The sequence below is a fragment of the Phyllobates terribilis genome, unplaced genomic scaffold, assembly GCF_046119375.1.
Source record: "Phyllobates terribilis strain yellow unplaced genomic scaffold, ASM4611937v1 Scaffold_3__8_contigs__length_932513732, whole genome shotgun sequence".
Lineage (NCBI taxonomy): Eukaryota > Metazoa > Chordata > Amphibia > Anura > Dendrobatidae > Phyllobates > Phyllobates terribilis.
The window spans coordinates 908996928-909021985 of record NW_027362763.1 but is presented as its reverse complement, the minus strand read 5'-3'; the positions used below and the strand labels follow the sequence as shown (position 1 = coordinate 909021985).

The 25058-nt window shown below is 43.2% G+C and overlaps 1 protein-coding gene across 1 annotated transcript in view; it reads right to left on the bottom strand.

Moving 5' to 3' along the window:
- Window positions 1–4728, bottom strand: part of FBLN7 (fibulin 7) — a 250444-nt gene extending 245716 nt beyond the window's left edge. The window contains exon 1 of the mRNA XM_073672785.1: window positions 4121–4728. Within this exon, the coding sequence (XP_073528886.1) occupies window positions 4121–4195 (75 nt within the window). The 5' untranslated portion in view covers window positions 4196–4728. The remainder of the gene's footprint in view (window positions 1–4120) is intronic.
- Window positions 4729–25058: the final 20330 nt, after the last annotated feature.

Sequence of the window (25058 nt, the reverse complement as noted above, 5' to 3'; positions counted from 1 at the left end):
GAGAAGTTTTATCCTGTTTGATGTTTTTTATAGCCTTAAAGGGGTTTTATGATTTGATATAGATGGGGTTTAATAAGGCACATGTAGTGTAGCTTAGAAAGAAAAGCCTGAAAACTGTTCTTATCATGTTGCAACTCTAAATGTACAAAAAAAATAAATAAACTGCTGCACAGGGAAAAACCTACTGATAATTGGTATAACGATACTTCAGTGGGGTACTTATGCTCACCTTGTGGGGCTGCGCTTGTAACACAACATCCCGGATGCCTATCGCCATCCCAATATGAGCAGCTGCTGAACCTACTTTTCTCGAGTACACACCTGGGATTGGTCTTGTAATGACATAGTAAGTATTAAAAACAGAGGTTTTTGGTTGGCACGTCATAAAAATAAAGGATTGAGAGGCAGCTGATTTTTATTCTGGAAAAAAAACACCTGTGGAAGGAGGTGCTATGTCCCCAAAACACTTTGTATACTGAACACTCATATTATTATACAAGAAAAAGAAGAATTCAGAATTGCTGCTTCACAATCTTATACAGTAGTGTTCAATATAATAGCAGTCCAATAAGACTAACCAGATTAATCACTGTTTTTAGTATAAATTATATTACCACATGTCAAAAAAATTTACCAGTTGGTGCAGTAGATTCTAAGAAAACCTACAGACTCCTCATTCATGATCTGCAGGTTTTTGAGTCTGTGTATTTGAATAATTAATTGTAAGGAGGTGTGTTCAAAATAATAGTGAGGAGTTCAATTAGTGAGGTCAATCATTCTGTCAAGAAGCAGGTGGGAATCAGTTGGCCCTTATTTAAGGGTGAATCCAGCACATGTTGTACATGCATTTCTCACACAATGCTATTATTTTGAACATTACTGTATTTTGGAATGACGTGCCGACCAAAAAAATGTTTTTTTTATATTTGGTGGTGCAGTTTCACTTTAATGAAACTCATCAAGCAATGTGTGATGATAATTGCCCAGTGCAAACATGCCGTTAGGTTGAGGTTTTCTAAGAGAAATATTCATAGTGAGGGTAACTCACAAAATGAATTTGCAGTGTACATGGGTGCAACATCAGCTCAACTCAACAAAGTGACTACTATAGATTAGCAAAAAGATTTGCATTACTCCAATCCAGCATGGATTTCAGCACTCTGTGGCAGCTGAACCTGAACAGTGAAAACTTCCTCATCCAGCACTTGAATGCTGATATCCTGGGTCACACTTGCGAATGCTAGACCCCTGCGACATGATGACGTTGCGGGGACCTACTAATTCCATAGGCGCCCAGGATGCCAGCAATTGAGTACTAGCCAAGGAGTTTGCAAGGACTCGATGCCTTTTAAATTATTGCCACTATCACTTTAAAATAGTGCTCTCTGGAGCTGAATTTTTGTCTTATAGGAGTTCTCTAAATTTTGCAAATTAAATAACAAGCAAAAATACATTTAGTAACTTTATACATTTTGTAAGTTATTACCATGAAGTTACTACCTAACTTCATAAAAATTACTTTGTCCATCGAAATTAGTAGCAAGTACTGCGAATAGGGAATAGCTGACCACTGTTCTCTCCATGATCTACAGTGGCATAAGGGTATTGGTGGCAATATAGTCTAGCTAGCTGACAGTTATCTGTCACAGTGATAATTATACTGTATTGACCTATTCAAATAACTCAATAAAGAGGTTGCCAAAGACTATGACATTGATGACCAATCTTTATAACAGGTCATCAATATCAGATCGGTAGTGGTCTGACACTCAGCACTTCCACTGATCAGCTGTTCGCATTTCTCGTGATGGCCACAAGTAAATTACAGAGCAAAAATGCCAAAGCTCTATGTAGAGCCCCTTCTCAAGTACTGCAGCTCAGCACTTATTTCCTTCAGTGGGAGCTGAGCTGCAGGAACCACGAATAGCCACTGCACAGTGAAAAGAGCCACTACACAACAAGGGCTCTGTACAGAACATACTCCATCTGCACTGGCTTTAGCTGCAGGCTATTGGAGTTCATATCTCTGGAATTTGGGCTTTAAAATAAGCTAAAAAGTGAAAACTTTTAGCTGCAAAGGGTGGACCAACTCCATAATAATGTCTATGGATTTATATTGGGATGTCATAAAAGCTCTATAGATATAATGTGTTGGTGTCTTAATACCTTTCGCTATATAGTGTGTTATTTACCTCTGAATGCTGTTACAGTTTTTGCCATGGTATTCTGCTGGCTCTTGTATAGAGAACTTTGGCTGTTGTCATGGTGGGCATCGGTGGTACCGGATGTGTCCCCTTTTAGGTACAGTATGCTTGAAAGTCATTCTTAAAGGGAATCTGTCAGTAGGATCAACCTTCCTAAGCCTTCTATACGGGCACGTAGGTCATAGAAAATTGAATAAAAAGATACCTTGATATCTGCAATTTGATGTCTTATTCCAGAGAAATCCATGTTTTTCTTATATGTAAATGAGCTTTTAAGATCTTCTGGAGAATCTGCCTCCAAAGCTTATTTTAAATGGAAGGGGGCGTTACCAGTGTGAGACATGTAATGACTGGCAGTCTGCTCTCCTGATCTACATGTCTCACTCACATGGATAACACCCCCTTAAAATAAGCTCTGGAGGCAGATTCTCAGGGAGATCAATGTTTGACCCATAGATCTTAACAGCTCATTTAATTGTGGATCTCTGGAATAAGACATCAGATTGTAGAGATCAAGGTACCATTTTATTCAACTTTCTGTGACCTGCGTGCCCCTATAGTTTTCGATTGCTCCCTGCATTTTTATAAAATTCTGACCTCAGCAGGTTAAGTTTTTACTACATTTCCCCAGCAGCAGACAAATTGCCAGCAGAATTCTTACAGAATCAGACTTTTGTTTGAGGTCTCATGAGAATGATGTGATCAGACAATTCCTTTTCTTCATATCAGCTACAGACATGTTTTACATACTGTATATAACATACTTTGCTACATGTTCAGTAATTTAGATCAGTCAGCAGGCACGGCGTGTTTGATGATAGACTGGAGTCCGATATCCACTGCCACACAATGGTGCCCTCTACGTAGCCAATGTGAATTTGGCATATATTGGATGGTGCAATTGAATTTCCCTTAATAATAATAATGCTTAGCACAAATTGACAGTTTCCAGATTTCAAAGTTTACGCTGTGAATTTTCCCAGCAACTTATGTTTGAAATTCCATCAACAGTGTATTTTCACTCTAGAAAATCCAGATGGAAAATCCCCTGAGTATCTGAACTGTGTAAGGCGGGAGCTTCATCATCAAATCATACACATTTAAAGTATAGCATAGACACCAATCTTCCATTCCATACAAAGATTAGCAAAGTAGTAAAAAGTAACGGCCACTTTGATGCAATATACAAGCAAAATATGTACAGGAATCACAAAACCAGAGCAGTATCTTGTTAAACAATAGCTTTACTGACTACGGTTTTAAAGAAAGCCCAAACCTAGATTATACCATTATACCAAAGGGGTAATTCCAGCACATCCACTCAGGTAGAATAAAATCTTCTTCTATTAGAACAGTTTAAAAACGTTTAAAAATAGAGGGGAGCCCTCCAAGCCATGACTAAGGGGAGCCAGAAACACGACCATGTCGGGCTCCCCTCTATTTTTAAACATTTTTAAACTGTTCTAAAAGAAGAAGATTTTATTCTACCGGCGTGGATGTGCCTGAATTACCATTTCGTCTCAGCAATCTCGGCTGAAGTCACCAGCAGGTACAGCACCCACCAGTTATATTTGCTTGCAACAATTCTTATGCTTTTCTACTGAGCCAAACTCCTACCCTCCCCCTCTTCCTATCCAATTATACCAATATATCTTTTTGTCAAGTCAATCTGTGTTTCTCTGTTAGTGTTATTAGCCATTTCAGGTTAAGGAAAGGTTAAAATATCCTGGAAAATCTTACAATATGCAGAAAAATATCTTCCCCCTATGATTACTACTTTATCTCATGTTACCTCCACTTCTGAGCGCCTCTAGAAACATTGACATACTTGCTAAAGTGTTTTTATAAATTGCAATTTTATAATCTGCAGATTTAGATTTATTAAAGGTACAGAAGGTTTAGAAGGAATATCTTACCTGAGATGCATGTGACTCCTGAAAGCCTGTAAAGCAAAGGAAGAAAAGTAGACTGTACTGTAATCCAGAGGTCATGCTGACAAGTCCTTAATGCAAAATGTACTCAGACTGGAGGCTAATGAAAACCACAGAGCTTCTTCTCTGTCTGTTCTCTGTGAACTTTCCTCTAGCAGATGTCTTCAATGCACACCCATATATTTGAATGAGGCAGCATGACCACTGGTGCTGCAAGATCAAAACTTCATGTTAATGAAGCTGAAACAGTATCCAGCCAAGCTGAGTGTGTAAGCTTGTGCTTGTGTAAGCTTCTGAGTGTGTAAGCTTGTGCTTGTGTAAGCTTCTGAGTGTGCAAGCCTCTGAGTGTGCAAGCCTCTGAGTGTGCAAGCCTCTGACTGCTACCGCACAGCTTTCTCCAACTGTTGACACCTAAGTTGCTGCTTGTACCTTACTAAGTCTTTCTCTATCCCTCCCACATTTTTCTCAGCAAAATTAAAAAGGTGGGGAAAGGACGTCTTATGGAAAAAAGTACCCAGGATCTGACAATGCCAGAGCAAGTTACTACGTCTCATTCAGCCCAACAAAACTTGGAGTTCTCGCATTTGAAAAGACAGGATGTGTGAAATATCCACTGAGCACAGTATACAGTGTTTCCTCTGAATGCAAAGAGCACAAACATTGGTTTCAATGTCAATTTTTACAGTCACTTGTGCTTGAGGCTGCGTTACCTTTAGGCTATGTGAACACGATGCAGAAATGCTCTGGATTCTGCATCTCCCTGGCAGAAAAAACGCATGCGGATTTTACATGCGTTTTTTCAGCCAGGGACAAGCGTTTGTCACGCGTTTTGCACATGCGATTTCGCATGCGGGTTGTCAAGCGCTTTCCAAGCGATTTTAGCATCACTTGGAAAGTGCTTGACAACTTGGTCACACTATATAAATCCATGCAACTGGCATGGATTTTATATAGTGTGACCAAGTTAGCTAAAAGAATAAAAATGGTAAAAAAAAAAACATATACTCACCTTCCGATGGCCCCCAGTCTCCTTATGCAATGTGTCCGGTCTCCCCGGTGTCTCACGGTTGTGTAAAAGGACCTTCCATGACGTCATTTAGTCATGTGGCAGGTCACGCGACCGCCAACGTCAGCGGTCGCGTGACCCGTCACATGACTAAATGATGTCATGTCAGGTCCTTTTAGACCATCGCTAGCTGCCGGGGAGCCAAAACACATCACTAAGGAGACCGGGGGCCATAAGAAGGTGAGTATAATGTATTTTTTTATTTTAAATTCTTTTTTTTTTTACAGGTACTATGGTACCCGGGTCTGGAGGGGAGTCTCCTCTTCTCCAGACCCGGGTACCAGGTACCATCCGCACATTGAATCGCTTAATATCCGCATGTGCACATGTAGTCATGCGGATATTAAGCGATTCAATGCAAGTGAATGGCTGCAAAAACGCTGCGATTCCCCAAAATAATTGGTAATGCTGTGGATTTTTCCGCAATGATAATCCACAGCGGAAATTTCCGCAGCATGTGCACAGCACATGCGGATTATCATTGGGGAACATAGCAGACCTTCTACCAAGAGTTTTTTAAGCATTTCTGGGGCGGAATTGCTGCTGCGGAAACGCTTAAAAAACGCATAGTTGGCACACAGCCTTACAATGGTCAAATTTTTTAGTGTCGCACAATGTTTAGAACTTTGGGGCGTCTTTAGTTAGAACATTTAAGAGCTGTTTCTCCAATTTTACACTACCCCCCTACTGGAGTTGGATGAGCGACAAATGAATATGTCAGGAATAAAGGTATTTGTCTGTCTGACATGCAAACTTTCCCACTCACATGTCAAACGTGGCAAGAGAGATGTAAAATCACAAAAGTTGCAAAGTTTAATGCAAAAATAATATGCAACATGACCTTTTTGATCTTTTGAGAAGAGAAAATTATATTTTTCCCTATAAGAAATTTATTTATAAGTTAAAATGAGTGAGGGGGGAGATAAGACACAAAATGGCAATGACCTATAATCATAGATCCTAATATACAGAAAGGAGATTCTGGTCCAATAAAAATAAATCCTTATTATATGCCAATGTTAAAAGAGAAGAAAGGCAGAATAAAACATACAACACAGGAGGACTACAAAAATTGATTCAGGCAATTTAATAACAGCTAGAAACACTAGAACAGTACGGTAGATAAGTACCACAGGATTAAAGGATATAGGTAAATAGCCCTATAGGAGGCAAATCCATAATGAATTGACAATAAAAGAAAATTGAAATAATAATGTAACTCAGCTACACATGTTTCGCCCAGCTTCTTCTGGGGTGTGTGAGGATGGGTCAAGAACTGGAAGTATACAAAGAGCAGGACAACACCAATGAGAGACAAAATGCAAGAAAGAGGTCAAATGTGCGATCATATTCAAAGCATGTGCACTATCTGCCCACTCGTTTAATTAAACATCTTCTGCTCTCAGCTGCACGCCACCGATACCATGGAGATGAATCTCCACCGATACCATGGAGATGAATCTCCACCGATACCATGGAGATGAATCTCCACCGATACCATGGAGATGAATCTCCACCAATATCAGACACCATGCTGCTGACATCAGTTAGTGATAAGATATAACATTCATCACTAGCTGGTGTCGGCATGTAATCTATGTGCCATGTGACGCTTTCCCAGTCTTTGGCATGCAGCCGCTTTTATTTGGCAGAGAAAGAGCTACCTAGTTGAAGACAATGCTTGTCCCTTGCAAAATGAACAGGAAAATAGTCCTCAGGCAGCTAAACAATATTCACAATTCTTTTATGTAGCACTTCCAATAAGACTCCTTACTCACCTCATCTTCTTAAAGGGAATCTGTTATCGGATTTCTGCCACCTAATCTGAGAGCAGCATAATGTAGAGACAGAGACTCTGATTCCAGCAATGTGATACTTACTGGGCTGCTTGCTATAGTTTAGATAAAATCACTGTTTAGTCAGCAGGAGGTTATCACTAGAGGACTAGTAAACTTGTTGCCATGTAGTACTCCAATTTTTATGAATTCTTTTATTTATGAGCCATTGATCTGAAGTTTTCTGCCTATGCACAGCGTACAGAGAAAGCTGCCAATGAGTTTTGTGGGTAGGGTTATACAGAGCTCAGCATTCATAAAACTGGTAGATCTGCAGCATGATGAAACAGGAATTGTATCAAAACTGCAGCAAGCAGCCCAGTAAGTGATACATTGCTGGAATCAGGGTCGCTGACCCTACATCATGCTGGTTTCAGATAGGGTAGGAAAAACCTGATGACAGATTCTCTTTAAGGAGAGACAGTCGCCCTCTCCTTAAAAGATTCATATCAAAGTGTATAAACCCTCCTGCTAGAGAGGATCATTCATCCTAGAAGAGATCATCTAAAAGATGTTTTACTCTGTACACATAAGTAATATCTGTGGCATACAGAGATAAGAATGGACTCCATAGCAAAAATCATTCTCGATCCCCATAATGTCATCTAGGAGCTAATATCCTTGGTTTCTTTTCATTCATTTCATGATTATTGAGACAGTCCCCCCCCCCCCCCCCCCCCCACCTATACAGTGCATTATCTCAGAAGTGAGGAGTCCTTCACACGTTCTCATTGCCCAATATGCTGAAACCAAAAAGAGCTTGGCCTACCCTCTGTATGGGAAACCTCAGTGGTGCACATGTCATAGTTAAGAATGAACGTGTATATCAAATGAAGTAATCATTGCATTTGCTATGTAGACCAACTTCATGGTTAGTGCTCCTGATACGTCTGCTATAGTACATATGTGTATTGCTTTACAAAATAAAAATACGGGAGCTTCTTTTCTTAGAACTTTGCATTTACCATATGTTTAGAGGATATATAACATACGGTAGTCAGTTTCTGTATACATTTTCAGGAGGAATACCATAGGAACGACACAATGTATACTTTTAAGTATATTTACTCTAGAATTATTATTTCATAGGAAATTTAAGAATTAGTTTTTTTGAAAGAATAGTGGGTCATTATATGCCAAACAGTACATCACTCCTGATAATTGGCATAGAGAAATAACCTGATCCAATCGCTCACTGATTTACAAGAAAGCCAGGAAGGAAACAGATAAGCAAACTAGTCCTGACATCTTCTCGAGGTGCCCAAATAACAAAGTACATTGGATCTTGTAGCAGTGCAATACCGTGTCTCCACAGTGAACATGTAAGAAGTACCAAAAAACTGCGCTATATTGTGCATATATTCTACCATAGCTAGAAGCATGATGAAATTAAGAGAAAACACACAACAGAGAAAATAATTGCTTAGCTGTTCTCATAGTCTGACTGGAGAACTGCATTCACAGTAACTCAGTATTGTGGCACCCCCTGCTGGCAGAAATGGTAAATACATACATTTAAGACAGCAATTCCCAAACAATATATACTTTATATTCCTGTTTACAAATATGTTTTCATTTTTATTCAAGACAGTTATTCTCAGTTAATCTCTGGATTTCACTCGACTCTACCCAAACCAGAATCCCTTTACCCTTCTCATTTCTGTGAAATAAGTTCCCTGTGAATTAAGTTTTATTAATAAGAAAAAGATGGGGAAAAAGTACCAATGATCAGACCCCTTTTGTTTGTGGTTAACATACAGTACAGACCAAAAGTTTGGACACACCTTCTCATTTAAAGATTTTCTGTATTTTCATGACTATGAAAATTGTACATTCACACTGAAGGCATCAAAACTATGAATTAACACATGTGAAATTATATACTTAACAAAAAAGTGTGAAACAACTGAAAATATGTCTCATAAATTTCTTATAAATGTGGTTTCTATTTCATACCATGCAACAAGTCTATGAATAAAATGTCACTGCAGCGAACAGCAATATAGTGCATCTTCAAATGGGCCCCGGAGAACTGTTCAGGATCATACTATATTTTTAAATAAAATAAAAAAATCTTTAGTTATTTTGTCTAAATTCGAATTTCCAACTTTGCAGAGAATTCTCCCAAAAAATTTGATTTGCAGAGAATAAATTCACGCTAATTTCAATACTGGAAAGCTTGTAATGGCTCGTAAAACATACGTGGGTGAAAGAGAGAGGGAGAGAGAGAGAACCTTGCTTACACTACATAGGTGAGAAAGAGAGGACCCCGCTGACTATTAAGAGTTTACAGTCAACACAAGAGGAATAAGACCCTGCTGACCATAAGAGCTTACATTCTACAGAAGAGAGATTTACTCAGTAATTCTGGAGATGGAAAATGACTCTGCCATACAAACTGTGCCATGCTGGGAACCGCTGACCTCTGATGACATTTGCCTTCTATCTGACACTTCATCAGTGTGGGAAATGTTGAACCACAAATCGAATCTCAAAATAATCGGATTAACATAAAACCGTGAATTTCAGGAAATTTGACTTGAAAGCGATCCTCCGCAGAAGCCCATGTTCTGTGCCAGGGTTGTGTTGCCAACCATCCAGAAAGTATTTGAGAGTTCTAAAGCACAGAGGACTTTACTTGGGTACTAAACTGTCCATAACGGTAACCTGTATATACAGCTGTACATTAAGGTCCAGAAATATTTGGACAGTGACAAAGTCTTCGTGATTTGGGCTTTGCATGCCACTATTTTTTATTTAAAATGAAACAACTGAGATGCAATTGAAGTGTAGATACTGACACACCTACTTCTTGGAGAGTGTTCTTCACCTCGGATGTTGTGAAGGGTGTAGCATCGGCGTCTCTGCCCCGTACTAGGCAGAGACGCCGTCCCTCTCACCTCCCCGCTCCAGGCGCGGCATCCTCCAGCGCTTCTCTCCTCGCTGCTTCCGGCACGCGCTCCTTCCCCGGCAGTGTGCTTAGGGCGCGCGCGCGCCCCCTCTCTTAAAGGGACCGCGCGCGCCGTCCTAAGGAGTCCCCGGCCAATTGCCGGAGGACCTCCCATATATTAGGCACCTCCTCCAAAATGGAGGTGCCCGAGCAATGTTGTTGCAAAGCCTTCACTCTGCTTCAGCCCTCAGGTCCCGTTACCAGTTACCTGCCAGTCACCTGCCAGATTCCTGCTTGTTACCTGCCAGTCACCTGCCAGATTCCTGCTTGTTACCTGCCAGTCACCTTCCAGATTCCTGCTTGATACCTGCCTGATATCCGCTTACCTGCTTGCAAGCCTGCGGTCCGACGGTCTGCCTTCCGACACCTGTCAGTCTGTCTATGGACCAGCCTGCCCGCTCACCTGGGAGCGCTCACCTACTACCTGTCTGCTAGCCTACCTGGAGGCTCCGCCGTCACGTGCTGTGACCACCTGCCTGTCCAGAGACTCTTGCCCGCTCACCTGGGAGCGCTCACCTGCTACCTGCCTGCTAGCCTACCTGGAGGCTCCGCCGTCACGTGCTGTGACCACCTGCCTGTCCAGAGACTCTTGCCCGCTCACCTGGGAGCGTCCACCTGCTACCTGCCTGCTAGCCTACCTGGAGGCTCTGCCGTCACTTGCCGTGACCACCCACCTGTCTAGAGACTGTCCCCGTCACTTGCCGTGACCTCCTGCCCTTCTACCCAGAGACTGTCCCCGTCACTAGCCGTGACTACCTGCCCGCCTTCCCTGGGAGCCACCCGCTTCCTTACAAGGACTGCCCCCTTGTATAGTTGCTCAGAGGTTCCACCTCCCAGACCCGTTACAATTTGCTCGGGCCATGGAACCCGGTGGTCCCCAGATCTCCGATCTGCACCAGGAAGTCTTACGTCAGAAAACTCAGCAGGAGGTGGTACTGTCCTATCTTCGGTCCGTTAACTCTCGTCTAGGCGCATTGTGTGACTCGTCTTTGTCTACCTCTGGTCCAGCCGTGCCCATTCCTGCGGTACCGCAATCCAGTCCCTTCATGATACCCGACTATGGACCTCGGAGTCTGGCACCTCCACGCTTTGCCGGCGAACCTACTTTAGCTCGGGGTTTCATAAACCAGTGCACCCTGCACTTTGAGCTATTGGCATACCAGTTCATCTCCCACCGGGCCAAGGTGGCCTTCATCATGTCCCATCTCACTGGGGAGGCACTGGCATGGCTAAATCCCCTGTGGGAGAGAGGGGATCCCCTGGTGTCCGACCTGCCGTCTTTCTTCGCTGCTTTCCGGAAAGTCTTCGATGAACCTGGACCGAAAACCTCTTCTGCCTCCTCTCTGCTACGTCTCCGCCAAGGGAGTCTCACCGTGGGCCAATATGCCATACGGTTCCGCACCCTCGCTTCTGAGCTTGCCTGGGAAAATGAGGCTCTGGTGTCCGTCTTCTGGGAGGGTCTTTCCGGTCGGATTAAGGACGAGTTAGCTGGTCGGGACATTCCTACCACTCTGGATGACCTGGTGTCACTAGCTACCCGGATTGGCATCCGGTTCCAAGAACGTGCCAAAGAGACTGCCTGGGAGAAAGACTTTTCTTGCTCTGCTCCTACTTCCCTGAGACCTGCCTCTCAACCAGTCACTCCGCGGGCGCCCTCGCCTGAACCTATGCAGATCGACCAGACCAAGATGGTCAGATCTCGCCAAGAATCTCGCCGAGCCGAGGGAAGCTGTTTCTATTGTGGCAGTATAGAGCACTTCATCCGTTCCTGCCCGGAAAAGCCGGGAAATGCCAGTGTCTAGGACCGTTCGGAGAGGTCCTCCTAGACAAAAGTAAGCCCTCTCCGTCTCTGACTTTACCGGTCTCTATTGCTTGGGGAGAAAACCGTCACTTTGAACTCGCCCACCTGGATTCTGGAGCTGCTGGAAACCTCATCTCCCAGTCTCTGGTAGAGAGATACCGTATTCCCACTGGCTGAACCATTGTCAGTCGCCTCCGTGGATGGAAGACTTCTCTCGGAGACCATCCTGCTCGTCACTGAACCCATAACCCTGCAGGTGGGTATGCTGCACTCTGAGGAAATCTCATTCCATGTGCTGTCCGGACTTTCTCACTCCCTGTTGCTAGGTCTACCTTGGCTCCAGACACACGAACCCGTATTGCACTGGCGATCCGGTGAAGTACTCCGATGGGGTCCAGACTGCCATAGGACCTGCCTGGTTCCGGTCCGCCCAGCTCGCCCTCCGCCTACTCCAGCTAATTTACCAGGTCTTCCGGCTCCTTACTGGCCCTATGCGGACGTCTTCGGTAAGAAGGAAGCAGAGACGTTGCCACCCCATAGGCCATATGACTGCCCAATCGACCTGGTACCTGGCACCACTCCTCCCCGTGGGCGTATCTACCCGTTGTCTGCAGCCGAGACCCGGTCCATGACTGAGTACATTGAAGAGAATCTGGCTAGGGGATTTATCCGAAAATCTACCTCCCCGGCTGGAGCCGGATTCTTCTTTGTCAAAAAGAAAGACGGCTTGCTACGTCCCTGTATTGACTACAGAGGACTCAATCTCATCACAGTAAAAAACAAATACCCCCTGCCGCTCATCTCTGAATTGTTTGACCGTCTCAAGGGCGCCAGGATCTTCTCCAAGCTGGATCTACGAGGAGCATATAACCTGGTCCGTATCCGTCAAGGAGACTAGTGGAAGACGGCATTCAATACCCGGGACGGTCACTATGAGTACCTTGTGATGCCCTTCGGTCTCTGTAATGCTCCCGCTGTCTTTCAAGAACTAGTCAACGACATCTTCCGTGACCTCCTGTACTCCTGCGTAGTGGTATACCTGGACAATATCTTGGTCTTCTCTCCGGATCTCCCCACACACCGAAGGGATGTTCGTCAGGTCCTGCTTAGGCTTCGGCAGAACCACCTCTATGCCAAATACGAGAAGTGCCTCTTCGACCAGACCTCCCTACCGTTCTTGGGCTATGTCATCTCCCAGACAGGTCTGCAAATGGATCCCGAGAAGCTCTCTTCCGTTCTAAAATGGCCTCGTCCTGAAGGTTTGAAGGCGATACAGCGATTCCTGGGCTTCGCTAATTACTATCGTCTTTTCATCCCACACTTCTCGTCTCGGACTGCTCCGATATCTGCACTCACCCGTAAGGGGGCTAATCCCAGGACATGGTCGCCTGAAGCCGAGGAGGCCTTCCTTTCCTTAAAGAAAGCCTTCGCCTCTGCTCCCGTCCTGCACCGTCCGGACTGTAATAAACAATTCTACCTGTTGGTTGATGCCTCCTCCTCCGGAGCCGGAGCGGTACTCACCCAAAAATCTTCTACCGGGAGAATGGTAACCTGCGGCTTCTTCTCCAAAATCTTCTCCTCGTCTGAGCGCAACTACTCCATAGGAGACCGTGAATTGCTAGCCATCAAATTGGCACTGGGGGAGTGGCGCTATCTGCTTGAAGGGGCTCTCTACCCGGTAATTATCTACACGGATCACAAAAACCTGGCATATCTCCAAAATGCCCAGAGACTCAATCCTCGCCAGGCCCGGTGGTCGTTGTTTTTTGCCCGCTTCGACTTCATTCTTCATTTCCGTCCGGTGGACAAGAACGTCAAAGCTGATGCCTTGTCCCGGTCCTTCCTGTCCTCCAATCAAGAGGAGGAGCCTACGCACATCATCGACTCCTCCAAGGTGATGAATGTGGCCCCCTTGGATCTGACTCGTCTCCCACCCGATAAGACGTTTGTAGCTGTACCAGATCGGGAGAGGGTTCTTCGCTGGGGACATTCTTCTAAACTAGCTGGTCATGCTGGCCAAAAGAAGACCTTCCAACTCATTACCCGGCATTACTGGTGGCCTACCCTGCGTAAGGACGTGGTAGACTTCGTCGCGGCCTGCTCATCCTGTGCCCGTAACAAAGTTCCCAGACATCTTCCAGCCGGCCACTTCCTGCCCCTTCCCATACCTGCTGCTCCTTGGCAGCACATTTCTATGGACTTTATCACCGATCTTCCTATTTCTGCCGGTTGTACAGTCATTTGGGTTGTCGCTGACCGCTTTTCTAAGATGGCCCACTTCATTCCCCTGCCTGGTCTCCCATCTGCACCCGAGCTGGCTAAAGACTTTATCCGCCAGATCTTCCGTCTCCATGGCCTGCCCCTCCACATCGTGTCGGATCGTGGGGTTCAGTTCACCTCACGCTTCTGGAGAGCCACATGTAAGCTGCTTGACATCACCCTGGAATTCTCCTCCGCTTACCACCCACAGTCCAATGGTCAAGTGGAGCGGATCAATCAGATCCTGACCAGTTACTTCCGGCACTTCGTTAATGCACACCATTCGGACTGGGTGGATCTCCTACCATGGGCCGAGTTCTCTTACAATAACCATGAGAGCGAATCCTCTTCCAAATCCCCGTTCTTTATAGTCGGTGGCCAACATCCCCGGATTCCACTTCCTGTCTCCGTTTCGGTGGACAACCCTGCTGCGGATTCTCTTGTCAGCGAATTTTCTACTATCTGGGAGAGTACCAGGTCCGCTCTGCTTCTGTCCTCTGAGCGGATGAAGAGATATGCTGATAAGAGAGGTCTGGATCCACCTCAATTCCGTCTGGGAGACAAGGTTTGGCTCTCGTCCAAACATGTGCGGCTCAAAGTACCCTCCTTCAAGTTGGGCCCTCGATTCATCGGTCCCTTCGAAGTCCTCAGGCAAATTAACCCTGTGGCCTACAAATTAAAACTCCCGGCCACCCTACGGATTCCCAACTCCTTCCACGTATCTCTCCTCAAACCCGTTGTCTTTAACTCTTTTTCCAATAATCCAGGTGCCCCTCCTGCTCCGGTTTCCGCTGATGACGTCTTTGAGGTAGAGAGTATTCTGGCCTCCAAGAGGGTAAGAGGAAAAACCTTTTTTCTGGTGGATTGGAAGGGGTTTGGTCCTGAGGAGAGAACTTGGGAACCCAGGGAGAACATCAACGCCCCGCTTCTCCTTGAAAAATTTCTTTCTGGCCAAAAAAAGAGGGGGCCAAAAGGGGGGGGGTACTAGGTAGAGACGCCATCCCTCTCACCTCCCCGCTCCAGGCGCGGCGTCCTCCAGCGCTTCTCTCCTCGCTGCTTCCGGCACGTGCTCCTTCCCCGGCAGTGTGCTTAGGGCGCGCGTGCGCGCGCTCCCCCTCTCTTAAAGGGACCGCGCGCGCCGTCCTAAGGAGTCCCCGGCCAATTGCCGGAGGACCTCCCATATATAAGGCACCTCCTCCAAAATGGAGGTGCCCGAGCAATGTTGTTGCAAAGCCTTCACTCTGATTCAGCCCTCAGGTCCCGTTACCAGTTACCTGCCAGTCACCTGCCAGATTCCTGCTTGTTACCTGCCAGATTCCTGCTTGTTACCTGCCAGTCACCTGCCAGATTCCTGCTTGATACCTGCCTTATATCCGCTTACCTGCTTGCAAGCCTGCGGTCCGACGGTCTGCCTTCCGACACCTGTCAGTCTGTCTATGGACCAGCCTGCCCGCTCACCTGGGAGCGCTCACCTACTACCTGTCTGCTAGCCTACCTGGAGGCTCCGCCGTCACGTGCTGTGACCACCTGCCTGTCCAGAGACTCTTGCCCGCTCACCTGGGAGCGCTCACCTGCTACCTGCCTGCTAGCCTACCTGGAGGCTCCGCCGTCACGTGCTGTGACCACCTGCCTGTCCAGAGACTCTTGCCCGCTCACCTGGGAGCGCTCACCTGCTACCTGCCTGCTAGCCTACCTGGAGGCTCTGCCGTCACTTGCCGTGACCACCCGCCTGTCTAGAGACTGTCCCCGTCACTTGCCGTGACCTCCTGCCCTTCTACCCAGAGACTGTCCCCGTCACTAGCCGTGACTACCTGCCCGCCTTCCCTGGGAGCCACCCGCTTCCTTACAAGGACTGCCCCCTTGTATAGTTGCTCAGAGGTTCCACCTCCCAGACCCGTTACAAAGGGGTTTTCCTTCTCCATGGAAAGGATTCTGCGATCATCCACCACTGGTTTCTTCCGTGGATGTACAGGTCTTTTTGAGTTCCCAAGCTCACCAGTGCGCTTTTTTTTTGCAGAATATATCAAACTGATGATTTTGCCAATCCTAACATTTCTGCTCTCTCTGATGGATCTCAGTTTTTCAGCGTAATGATGGTCAGCATCTCTTCCATTGAGATTTCCCTTGACCGCATGTTGTGGGTTCACAGCAACAACTTCCAAATGCAAATGCCTCACCTGGAATAGGTTCCAGACCTTTTACCTGCTTAATTGATACTGGATTTACGAGGGAATAGGTCATTAAAAGAGCTTTTAAGATAACTGTCCAATTACTTTTGGTCCCTTTAAAAAGAGGCAGCTACATATTAGAGAGATAAAGGGTAATTCCTAAACCCTTACTCCAATTAGGATGTGAATTAACTTATATTAAAGCTAAGAATCTGCACTTTAACCCCATATTGATTATATAACTATCTTGAATATGCTTTGGTAAACAGCTAAAATGTCAAAATTGTGTCACTGTTCAAATATTTTTGGACCTAACTATGTTCACTAATGGCAGAAAAAATTAGTAGCAGAAATCCTTCCCATGCATATGTTCATGACACACTTTATTTTATGTTAGTGGTAAATTTAGCCCAATATGATTTGCGTTTCATTTAAGAAGATATCTGAAATTTCACAAAATTTTGAAAATGTTTACATTTTATACTTTTAAAACATATATTTATGAACTATTTTGTGTGCATGACTAACATTTATCACATGTCTACATTGTCAGCTTTGTTTTTGAAAAGTCTTTCTTTTTTTTTTGCTAGGATCTTAGAACAGCATTTTTTTCATTTATCTAAGAAGTAAAACTTCAGTATTTATGTGAACATCATAAAATAGTAGCAGTTCTTCCCGTGGTCTCCAACCATGAGTAAGGCTTATCCAAAACGCACTGGTTGGAGACCACTGGAAGAACCGCTACTGTTTTATGTTCAAATAAATACTGAAGCTTTACTTATTTGATTCTTCGCTGGAGATCTTTTGTTTTCCTACTGTCTGCTAACTGCGCCTGGTTCTGGCTTGCTTCGTGCGAAGACTTGGACAACTTCATTACAACGTTGATCTGGTGAGCTGACTCAGAATAAAGCAATGCAAAAATAATTATTTTTTTCTATAAAAAAAAATGTTATTGTGTAAAAGCCCCAAAAACTATATAAATGTTGTATTGCTGTAATTGTACTTACCCTTAGAATAAAGTGGCCTTATCAATTTTACCACAAACGAAATGGCATAAAAAAAAACACCAGAAAAAACTATTCCTGAATTGCTGGTGTTTGTTCATTCTGCCTCCCAAAAATCGGAATAGAAAGCGATCGAAAAATGTCATGTGCCCGAAAATGGTACCAATAAAAAAATCTACTGCAAAAAACAAGCCCTCATATGACTATGTCGGCCAAAATGTGGAAAAACTATAGCTACCAAAATATGGCGATGCAAAAACTAGTCTTTGCAATAAAAAGCGTCTTTTAGTATATGACAGCAGACAATCAAAAACCCAATATAAATCTGGTATCGCTGTAATCGCACCGACCCGAAGAATAAAGTCGTTTAATCACTTATACCACACTGGGAATGGCGTAAAAAATTAATAAAACCAATTCTTCAGCTGCTGTTGATTTGTTCATTCTGCCTCCCAAAGATCGCAGTAAGGCTCAGCCCACATTTATCCTGCGCTCTGCGCTGAGTGACTATGTGTAATGATTGCTAGTGGTAGATGATCGGTGCTATATGATTGGATGACCTTTTGATGATGTCATGTGCAAGGGCTTAAGAAGGCTGGCAACCCATGTGTCAGCTCATTTAGCCTCTATTCCCCGATGACGCCAGATCTTTGGTGAAACATGTTGGCGAGGCTCTGTGTTTTGTTTTAATGGCATACGTCACTATACAAAAGTCATACATAAGCATAGGAGAGCATAGATAGCGGCCACACCTTGCTTACCTTAGGATATATAGTAGTCATACAGATAGATGAAATGAGAGATCAATGGATCCTCGATAAAAAGCTAGTTGTTATACTGGCCTCTGTAAACTTTTAAAGTTATATTCCTTTATACTAGTCAAATTAAAAGTTATATTTTGGGGTCTCTAGGTTGCGTTTTTTGCTGCCTTTGGCAAATAGTGTTTATAGTAATTGCCCCACACTGACCTTGGAACAGTAAGGTTGGGAATTAGTTTCCAAAATGTTGTCACTTGTGGGGGGGTTTCCATTGTTTAGGCACATCAGGGGCTTTCCAAACGCGACATGGCGTCCGCTAATTATTCCAGCAATTTTTACATTCAAAAAGTCAAATGTCGCTCCTTCCCTTCCGAGCCCTGCCATGTGGCCAAACCGTAGTTTTCCCCCACATTTGGGGTTTCAGTGTACTCAGGAGAAATTGCACAACAAATTTTGGGTTTTCCTATTGCTCTTGTGAAAGTAAAAAAAAAAAAATTGGGTCTAAAAGGAAAATTTGTGTGAAGAAAAAAGCTATGTTTATTTTTCCCTTCCACATTCTATTAATTCCTGTGAAGCACCTGAAGGTTTAAACTTCTTGAATGTGGTTTTGAGCACCTTGAGGGGTGCAGTTTTTGGAATGATGTCACTTTTGGCTATTCTCTGTCATATAGACCCCTCAGTGTCACTTTAAATGTGATGTGGTCCCTAAAAAAATAGTTTTGGAAATTGTGTTAGAAAAATGAGAAATTGCTGGTCAACTTTTAACCTAACAAAAAAAATATGTTTCAAAAATTGCGCTGATGTAAAGTAGACATGTGGGAAGTGTTATTTATTAACTATTTCTCTCTGATTTTACAATCATAAAAGTTAAGTTTGAAAATTGCTAAATTTTTGCCAAATTTTCGATTTTTTTCACAAATAAACATGTGAAATCAAAGAAATGTTACCACTATCATAAAGTACAATATGTCAAGAAAAACAAACTCAGAATCACTGGGATCTGTTGAAGCGTTCCAGAGTTATTTCCACATAAAGTGACACTGGTCAGAATCAAAAAAATTGGCCTAGTCAGGAAGGTAAAAACAGGCTTTGGGGTGAAAGGGTTAAGGTTTGGTTCACACTTATCTTCATTCACTATGCTGAGCACATACATCAGGGTTTCAGTCTAAAGCTACAAAATATATTATTCATACTGAACCAATAGAACCATTCATTATAACAAGGCAGACAAAGTCACTCTGCACTCTGTATGGCCTCTGATCTGGAGGTGTCCCGTCTTTTTTTGAGGTACACAAAATCATTATTGACTGCGCTTTTGTGCATGCTTAAAAGAGATATGGCACCAGGAGAGAGTTCAGATAAAAGTCTAAAGTGAATCCATCTGCCTCATTATAGCTAATGGTTCCATCGAGGTGATTGGTCTGAAATCCCATTTTTAACAGATTGTAAAATGACGGCACTAACGTCAACACTCATCAGAGTCACCGGCTGAACGCAGAGCCGGCGACTCAGTTAGTACTCCGCGACAGTGAATAGCGGTAACTTTACTGTTATTCACAGTTGCCAGGGCCAGATTCGGGGAACACTGGACTAAGTCATTGCTGCGTGGAAACATTTTTGCTAATAAATTGGTGAACGAAGGACAGTATTGTTTTTATTTCTCTCCTTTTTTATGTTTTTCAGGTTTCCATTTCTAGACTACTTTGGATTTGGTGGGCTAAGGCAGACCTGAATGGGATTTTTTTTTTTTTTTCAATAAATTGGTGAACCTGGGATAGTGTAAGGGAATTTTTATTCAAATTAACTTTTTTGTGTGTGTGGGGGTTTTTTTTTGGATTACTGGGTTAGTAATGGGATCTCTGATAAGCAACTTTCCATTTCTAACCCCAGGGCTTGATGTCAGCTGTGATTTTTGAGTAATCACAGCTGACATCAACCCCAAATACCATAACCCCGATTGACACCGCAAGAGGGCAATCAGGAAAAGCCCGGCAAAGCACTAGAATTGATGCCTATAATGTGATGCGCCAATTCTGGGACGATTGTGGGCTGGTACTTTTAGGATGGGAAGGGTCCAATATTCAGGGACCAGTCTGATATCAGCTCACAGCTTTCTGCTTTACCTTTGCTGGTTATCAAAAATAGGGGGAATCCCACATTGTTTTTTTCCATTTATTAGCTTAATACAAGTACAGTAAGCTACACACGCAAATCACAAATTATATAACTTTATCTTTGCACATTTTTAACACCTAAACATCTGTCATTTCTATTCTGCATTCTATTCTGGTTCTTGTCACAGAGCCGGCAGAGTGATGTCACACTATGTCATCCGTGTGCACGTGTGCGTCCCATATTGACATCTGTGCTGCTGGGAAAAAACTGATATGTCTATGTGTGGGTCACACCGTCCGTGTGAACACAAAGACATATGCGCAGCCCCATACGTACCTGGAACGGACATGTGAAGGGGGACTTATTCTCAAGACCTGGTTTTGGGTATAACGAAACACTACTGCGCTACAGTTGCTACGGAAACCATCCAAAGTGAGTAACATTCACATGTCCTGTCTTGTAGTGTCGCAATTAATATTACTTGTGCCCTTCACTTGATTGACATAGCAGTTTTTTTCACAACTCTAAACACTTAGAGGCCAATTGATTTAGATTGGCGTTGTACACACCAGTGTTAATGAACAGGTATGGCGTGGTAAGATGCGCCAAATTCATTGAGAAGCGCATGCCACTTAATGAATTCGGCGCATCTTCTCATTGATGTCCGCCTCACCAGAAAGGTGGGGTAATATCTTAGGCTTAAGCTAAGCCACTATAATAATAGCATAACTTTTAATTAACTCAGGAGGCGCCCATACTCTGTCACATCCAGTGAGCTGAGCTGACTGGGACTGATTTGAAAATGTCAAAAGTTAAAATTTTTGCTCAACTTTGTAAAGTTACACAATTTTTGTACAAAGCAAAGTGTTTTAAATCTGGCATGAGGACTTTGATGAATCAGCCACATAACATTTCTCCGTGCCTGAAGTCAGGTATGGCGGGAGGGTATGACTGCACCACCTATTCAAAAGAGCAAACTGAAGAAGGATTTCTACATCTAATATTGTGTTCAATTAACTTTACAAATCCTCATTCAATTACATCTGTTTTGTCTTGCACTGAAAGCCATCTGAAGACAGCATAGCAAAGAGGTATCTACCACAGCAAGTTGTCTTAGGGCCAGATACAGGACAGTAGGAAGTAGTTCCTTAGAAACACACACAGTTTTTAACTGTAATACAAGATATAATGGCCTCTTTCTTTGATCTTATTTTAGGAGGGGATTGCTGGCATATATTTTTTATTTTCTTACCACATCATCTGGGTTTATTGATCTTTTAACCACTTCGCGCCAGAGCCTGTTTTTGCCTTCGTGACCGGGCCAATTTTTTCAATTCTGACCACTGTCACTTTATGAGGTAATTACTCTGGAACGCTTCAACGGATCCCCCTGATTCTGAGACTGTTTTTTCGGGACATATTGTACTTCATGATTGTGGTAAAATTTCTTCGATATCACTTGCGTTTATTTGTGAAAAAATCAGAAATTTGGCGAAAGTTTTGAAATTTTCAAACTTTGAATTTTCATGCCCTTAAATCAGAGAGATATGTCACACAAAATAGTTAATAAATAACATTTCCCACATGTCTACTTTACATCAGCACAATTTTGGAACCAAAATTTTTTTTTGTTAGGAAGCTATAAGGGTTAAAAGTTGACCAGCGATTTCTCATTTTTGCAACAAAATTTACAAAAACATTTTTTTTAGGGACCACATCTTATTTCAAGTGACTTTGAGGGGCCTTTATGACAGAAAATACTCAAAAGTGACACCATTCTAAAAACTGCACCCCTCAAGGTGCTCAAAACCACATTCAAGAAGCTTATTAACCCTTCAGGTGTCTCATGGGAATTTTTGGAATGTGGAAGAAAACAATGAACATTTAACTTTTTTTTTCACAAAAATGTTACTTTAGACCCAATTTTTTTATTTTCACAAGGGTAACAGGAAAAAATGGAATACACAATTTGTAGTGCAATTTCTCATGAGCGCGCTGATACCCCATATGTGAGGGAAAACCACTGTTTGGGCGCACTGCAGGGTTCGGAAAGGAAGGAGCGCCATTAGACTTTTTGAATGTAAAATTTGTTTGAATAATTAGCAGACGCCATGTTGCGTTTGGAGAGCCCCTAATGTGCCTAAACAGTGGAAACCCCCCACAAGTGACACCATTTTGGAAATTAGACCTCTTAGGGAACTTATCTAGATGTGTGGTGAGCACCTTGCACCCAAAGGGGCTTCAAAAGAAGTTCAGAATATTGAGCCGTAAAAATAAAATTTTCACATTTTTGCCACAAAAAATGTTTTTCATTCCCTAATTTTGCATTATCAGAAGGATAACAGGAGAAATTGCACCATGAAATTTGTTGTGCAATTTCTCCTGAGTACGTCGATACCCCATATGTGGGGGAAAACCACTGCTTTGGTGTACGGCAGGGTTCGGAAGAGAAAGGAGCGCTATGTTGGCTGGGATAGGTGGCAGACACCATGTCACATTTGAAGAGTCGCTGACATGCCGAAACAGCAGAAACCCCCACAAGTGACCCCATTTTGTAAACTACACCTCTCAAGGAATTCATCTAGGGAAGTAGTGAGTATTTTTTAATTTTTAAATTTATACCATTGGGCAGTGAAAAAAGCATAATTATATTTTTAGCACAAAAAAATGTTTTACCCTCAGATTTTACATTTTCACACAGGGCAATGGGTAAAAATGGTGCCGAAATGTGTCACACAATTTCTTCTAAAAGTGGCAATACCCCATATGTGGCTGTATCGTACCGCTTAGCCATACGGCGAGATCTGGGAGGGACGGAGCGCTATTTGACAATTGGAGAACAAATTATTGTAGAATAGGCATTTGGATTTGGGAGCACAACATTTTCTGAATTTGGCAAGGGCCATTTTGCTTTTCCAGAGCCTTTCTGCTACCAGTAACTTGGAAGTCCCTTATATTTTTAACAGATGACGGACCTGAGTGGGGACTAGCTTTTTTTGAGGACTGAGTTGAAGCTTTTATTGGGAACATTTTACGTAACATTTATGAGGCGCTCTAGGCTGAGCACTTACACCGGGGTTTCCATCTAAATTTCCAAGTGATATAATTCAGATGAAACCCCTGTGGGATCCATTCACTGTAATGAGGCAGCAGAGTTACTCTGGACTCCGTCTGGCCTCTGTTTACCAGTGTCCTTTTTTTCAGAAGTGCACAAAACTGTGGCCAACCGCACTTTTACACACGCCTAAAAAAACTGACAATGTGGGATCACAGGCCAGATGGCATCCACAGTGGCCTATATCTGCTTCATGACAGGGAATCTTCCGTCATGGGTTCCGTCTGAATCACGTATTTCAGAGATTTACACAGAAACTCTGGTGTAAGTGCTCAGCGCAGAGCCCAGGATAAATGTGAGCAGAGCCTTACTGCGATCTTTGGGAGACATAATAAACAATTCAGTAGCAGGTGAAGAATTGGTTTTATTTTTTTTTTACGCCGTTCCTCGTGCGGTGTAAGTGATGAGATTACTTTATTCTTCGGGTCGGTGCGATTACAGAGATACCAGATTTATATCGGGTTTTTATGACTGACAGCTGTCACACACTAAGACGCTTTTTTTTGCAAAATCTAGTTTTTGCATCACCATATTTTGAGAGCTATAATTTTTCCATATTTCGGCCGACAGAGTCATATGACGGCTTGTTTTTTGCGGGACGAGTTGACATTTTTATTGGTACCATTTTTGGGTACGTGACATTTTTTGATCGCTTTCTATTCCGTTTTTTGGGAGGTAAAATTAACAAAAACCAACAATTCAGGAATTGTTTTTTGAGGGGTATTTTTATGCCGTTCTGCGTGTGGTAAAAGTGATAAGGCAGCATTATTCTTCGGGTCAGTACGTTTACAGCGATACTACACTTACTGTATATTTTTTTATGTTTTGGCGCTTTTACACAATAAAAATTTTATAGAAAAAATATTTTTTTTGCATCGCTTTATTCTGAGCGCTATGACTTTTTTATTTTTCGGCTGATGGAGCTGTATGGCGGCTTTTTTTTGCGGAACAAGATGACGTTTTCAGCGGTACCATTTTTATTTCCATTTTGCTTTTTTGATCGCATTTTTTTCCACTTTTTGTTTGGCGATATGATGAAAAAGCATAGTTTTTTGCTCGGTTTTTTATTTATTTTTATTACGGTGTGCACAGAAGGAGGCGATACCAAATGTGTGTACTTTTTTTGTTTTTGCATCAATATACGGATTTATTGGTTTAATATTTTATTTATTTTGTGATTATTTTTTTTTAACAGTTTGAAAACATTTTTTTGACATTTTTACTTAGTCCCTGTATGGGACATTAATTTTTATTTTTCTAATCACTGATGTCATGCAATGTAATAGACATGTATTACATTGCATGACATCTTAGCTGACTGTTTCACAGTCAGTGTCTCCTGCCAGGCTTCAGCTGCAGGCTGAGCCTAGCAGGACACCATATATGGCAGATCTGGAGGCGGTCATGTGACCTCCAGCTGCCATAACAACGGCACGTCCTGGAAGATATCAGGGGGCCGTCGGAGAGGTAAGTTGACGACCCCCTCTCCTCTCACTATCTTCTATATGCCGCAATCACTATAGATAGCGGCATATAGAAGATAGCAAAGGGTTAACATCATTGGGACCTGATCCAATCATGTCCCGATGATGTCCCCTGTCAGAGCTATCGCTCTGCACCGGAGCCGCAGCGCTTGCAGGACCACCCACCGTTTTTAAACGTCGGCGCTGCACAGAGCCCAGGCAGCGCCGACGTTTATGTACAATGGGCGGTCCTGAACCGGTTAAAGAACTGATCAGACTATTAATTCACACTTAAAACAACAACCCTTAGAAACACAGTTTTATTCAGAATCAGAATAAGTTTTAAGGCACAATAACAAAGACTTCCGATTCAAGTAAAGAATTTCCTT